The sequence below is a fragment of the Carcharodon carcharias genome, unplaced genomic scaffold (assembly GCF_017639515.1).
Source record: "Carcharodon carcharias isolate sCarCar2 unplaced genomic scaffold, sCarCar2.pri scaffold_1028_ctg1, whole genome shotgun sequence".
Classification (NCBI taxonomy): domain Eukaryota; kingdom Metazoa; phylum Chordata; class Chondrichthyes; order Lamniformes; family Lamnidae; genus Carcharodon; species Carcharodon carcharias.
In genome coordinates, this window is record NW_024470911.1 from 12,501 (window position 1) to 17,500 (window position 5,000).

The 5,000-nt window shown below is 62.6% G+C and overlaps 1 protein-coding gene across 1 annotated transcript in view; it reads right to left on the reverse strand.

Moving 5' to 3' along the window:
* The window catches only part of adprh (ADP-ribosylarginine hydrolase), a 15,082-nt gene that overhangs the window by 9,386 nt on the left and 696 nt on the right, over positions 1 to 5,000 (reverse strand). Inside the window, exons 3-4 of the mRNA XM_041182540.1 lie at positions 3,971 to 4,069; positions 3,701 to 3,806 (exon numbers count right to left, since the gene is read on the reverse strand). Of these exons, the coding sequence (XP_041038474.1) occupies positions 3,701 to 3,806; positions 3,971 to 4,069 (205 nt within the window). The remainder of the gene's footprint in view (positions 1 to 3,700; positions 3,807 to 3,970; positions 4,070 to 5,000) is intronic.

Sequence of the window (5,000 nt, forward strand, 5' to 3'; positions counted from 1 at the left end):
GACACACTCCCCCTGCCTCACAGACACTCCCCCTGTTCACAGAAACACTCCCCCTGCCTCACAGACTCTCCCCCTGCCTCACAGGCACTCCCCCTGTTTCACAGACTCTCCCCCTGCCTCACAGACACTCCCCCTGCCTCACAGACTCTCCCCCTGCATCACAGACACTCCCCCTGTTCACAGACACTCTCCCCGCCTCACAGACACTCCCCCTGTTCACAGACACTCCCCCTGTTCACAGACACTCCCCCTGCCTCACAGACACTCCCCCTGCCTCACAGACACTCCCCCTGTTCACAGACACTCCCCCTGTTCACAGACACTCCCTCTGCCTCACAGACACTCCCTCTGCCTCACAGACACTCCCTCTGCCTCACAGACACTCCCCCTCCCTCACAGACTCTCCCCCTGCCTCACAGACACTCCCCCTCCCTCACAGACTCTCCCCCGCCTCACAGATTCTCCCCCTGTTCACACTCAGCCCGCCCACAGACACTCCCCCCACCCTCACAGACACACTCCCCACCCCAACAGATACTCCCTCCACCTCACAGACACTCCCCCTGTTCAAAGACACTCCCCACACTCACAGACACGCCCCCTCCCTCACAGACTTTCCTCCAGCCCCACAGACACTCCCCACCCTCACAGACACGCTCCCCCTCCCTCACAGACTCTCCCCCAGCCCCACAGACACTCTCCACCCTCACAGACATTCCCCACCCTCACAGACACGCTCCCCCTCCCTCACAGACACGCCCCCTCCCTCACAGACTCTCCCCACCCTCACAGACACGCTCCCCCTCCCTCACAGACACACTCCCCCTCCCTCACAGACACACTCTCCCCTCCCTCACAGACACGCTCCCCCTCCCTCACAGACACGCTCCCCCTCCCTCACAGACACACTCCCCCTCCCTCACAGACACACTCCCCCTCCCTCACAGACACACTCTCCCCTCCCTCACAGACACACTCCCCCTCCCTCACAGACACACTCCCCCTTTACCTCACAGACACTCACCCTCCCCCTCACAGACACACACCCTCCCCCTCACAGACACTCCCCCACCCTCAGACACTCCCCCTCCCTCACAGACACACTCCCCCTCCCTCACAGACACTCCCACTGTCCACAGACAATCCCCCACCCCCACAGACACGCCCCCTCCCTCACAGACACTCCCCCTCCCTCACAGACACACTCCCCCTCCACCTCACAGACACACTCACCCTCCCCCACAGACACTCACCCCCTCCCTCACAGACACTCACCCCCTCCCTCACAGACACTCACCCTCCCCCACAGACAATCCCTCCACCTCACAGACACTCCCCCACCCTCAGACACGCCCCCTCCCTCACAGACACACTCCCCCTCGCTCACAGACACTCACCCTCCCCCTCACAGACACTCACCCACCCTCACAGACACTACCCATCCCCCACAGACACTCCCCCACCCTCAGACACGCCCCCTCCTCCACAGACACACTCCCCCTCCCTCACAGACACTCCCACAGTTCACAGACACTCCCCCACCCCCACCCCCACAGACAAATCCCCCCCACAGAACGCCCTCCTCACAGACCACCTCCCCTCCCCCACGACACCTCACCTCCCCCACAGACACTCACCCTCCCCCACAGACAATCGCTCCACCTCACAGACATTGCCCCTCCCCCACAGACACTCCCCACCCCCACAGACACTCCCCCACCCCCACAGACACTCCCCCAGCTCACAGACACTCCCCCTCCTTCACAGACACTCCCCCACCCCCACAGACGCTCCCCCCACCCCCACAGACACCCCCCCCCAGCTCACAGACACTCCCCCTCCCTCACAGACACTCCCCCTCCCCCACAGACACTCCCCCACCCCCACAGACACTCCCCCCAGCTCACAGACACCCCCCACAGCTCACAGACACTCCCCCTCCCTCACAGACACTCCCCCTCCCCCACAGACACTCCCCCTCCCCCACAGACACTCCCCCTCCCTCACAGACACTCCCCCTCCCTCATAGACACTCCCCCACACCCACCTACACTCCCCCACCCCCACAGACACTCCCCCACCCCCACAGACATTCCCCCACCCCCACAGACACTCCCCCCAGCTCACAGACACTCCCCCTCCCTCACAGACACTCCCCCACCCCCACAGGCACTCCCCCCACCCCCACAGACACTCCCCCCACCCCCACAGACACTCCCCCCACCCCCACAGACACTCCCCCACCCCCACAGACATTCCCCCACCCCCACAGACACTCCCCCCAGCTCACAGACACTCCCCCTCCCTCACAGACACTCCCCCACCCCCACAGGCACTCCCCCCACCCCCACAGACACTCCCCCCACCCCCACAGACACTCCCCCCACCCCCACAGACACTCCCCCACCCCCACAGACACTCCCTCACCCACACAGACCCTCCCCCCAGCTGACAGACACTCCCTCTCCCTCACAGACACTCCCCCACCCCCACAGAAACTCCCCCCAGCTGACAGACACTCCCCCTCCCTCACAGACACTCCCCCACCCCCACAGACACTCCCCCCAGCTCACAGACACCACCCCCCCAGCTCACATACACTCCCCCTCCCTCACAGACACTCCCCCACCCCCACAGACACTCCCCCACCCCCACAGACACTCCCCCTCCCTCACAGACACTCCCCCACCCCCACAGACACTCCCCCACCCCCAGAGACACTCCCCCATCCCCACAGACACTCCCCCACCCCCACAGAAACTCCCCCCAGCTGACAGACACTCCCCCTCCCTCACAGACACTCCCCCACCCCCACAGACACTCCCCCCAGCTCACAGACACCCCCCCCCCAGCTCACATACACTCCCCCTCCCTCACAGACACTCCCCCACCCCCACAGACACTCCCCCTCCCTCACAGACCCTCCCCCTCCCTCACAGACACTCCCCCTCCCTCACAGACCCTCCCCCTCCCTCATAGACACACCCCCACCCCCACAGACACTCCCCCCAGCTCACAGACACTCCCCCTCCCTCACAGACACTCCCCCTCCCCCACAGACCGTCCCCCCACCCCCACAGACACTCCCCCCAGCTCACAGACACTCCCCCTCCCTCACAGACACTCCCCCTCCCTCACAGACACTCCCCCACCCCCACAGACACTCCCCCCAGTTCACAGACACTCCCCCTCCCTCACAGACACTCCCCCACCCCCACAGACACTCCCCCCAGCTCACAGACACCCCCCACAGCTCACAGACACTCCCCCTCCCTCACAGACACTCCCCCACCCCCACAGACACTCCCCCACCCCCACAGACACTCCCCCTCCCCCACAGACACTCCACCCACCCTCACAGACTCTCCCCCTCCCCCGCAGACACTCCCCCACCTTCACCGACTCTCCCCCTCCCCCCCGCAGACACTCCCCCTCCCCCCACAGACACTCCCCCTCCCCCACAGACACTCCCCCCAGCTCACAGACACTCCCCCCACCTCACAGACTCTCCCCCTCCCGCACAGACACTCCCCCTCCTGCCCGCAGACACTCCCCGCCCACTTCATACTCTCCCCCTGCCCACAGACACTCCCCGACCACCACGTACACTCCCCCGCCTGTCGGAGACTCCCCCTCCCTCAGAGACACACTCCCCCTCCCTCCGCGACCCCACCCTCGCGTCCACAGCCAAGGCTCCCACCTGAGTCCGATGCACATCGATCTCATGGCTGCCCCACAGCCCAGTGCCCGGGGGTTGAAGGGGATACGATAGCCGCCAGTCTGGCCTGGTTTCAACTGGGAGGTTCCTGTTCGAGGGGGAGAGAGAGAGAGAGAGAGAGAGAGAGAGAGAGAGAGAGGGTTAACAATCGGTGCCCGTGGGGGAGACCTGTACCCCCGGGGGAGTGTCGGTGTCCCTACCCCCAGGGGAGAGTCGGTGCCTGTGGAGGGTGCAGTGCAGAGGCCGAGTTACCTAGAATGCTCGTGGGGCCCGGCTTCCGGTTGTCCATGTCCTTCATCGCTTCCACATAACGCGCAGCGAGATCATGGAGCAGATCATCATGTTCCTTCCCTAAAGAGAGACAGAGTCCAACATCCAGCAGCAGAGTAAATCCCCCTCTATACCGTCCCCATCAAACACTCCCCAGGACAGGTACAGCACGGGGTTAGATACAGAGTAAATCTCCCTCTACACCGTCCCCATCAAACACTCCCAGGACAGGTACAGCACGGGGTTAGATACAGAGTAAATCTCCCTCTACACCGTCCCCATCAAACACTCCCAGGACAGGTACAGCACCGGGTTAGATACAGAGTAAATCTCCCTCTACACCGTCCCCGTCAAACACTCCCAGGACAGGTACAGCACGGGGTTAGATACAGAGTAAATCTCCCTCTACACTGTCCCCATCAAACACTCCCAGGACAGGTACAGCACGGGGTTAGATACAGAGTAAATCTCCCTCTACACTGTCCCCATCAAACACTCCCAGGGCAGGTACAGCACGGGGTTAGATACAGAGTAAATCTCCCTCTATACCGTCCCCATCAAACACTCCCCAGGACAGGTACAGCACGGGGTTAGATACAGAGTAAAGTTCCCTCTACACCGTCCCCATCAAACACTCCCAGGACAGGTACTGCACGGGGTTAGATACAGAGTAAAGTTCCCTCTACACTGTCCCCATCAAACACTCCCAGGACAGGTACTGCACGGGGTTAGATACAGAGTAAAGTTCCCTCTACACTGTCCCCATCAAACACTCCCAGGACAGGTACAGCACGGGGTTAGATACAGAGTAAATCTCCCTCTACACTGTCCCCATCAAACACTCCCAGGACAGGTACAGCACGGGGTTAGATACAGAGTAAATCTCCCTCTACACTGTCCCCATCAAACACTCCCAGGACAGGTACAGCACGGGGTTAGATACAGAGTAAATCTCCCTCTACACCGTCCCCATCAAACACTCCCAGGACAGGTACAGCACGGGGTTAGATAC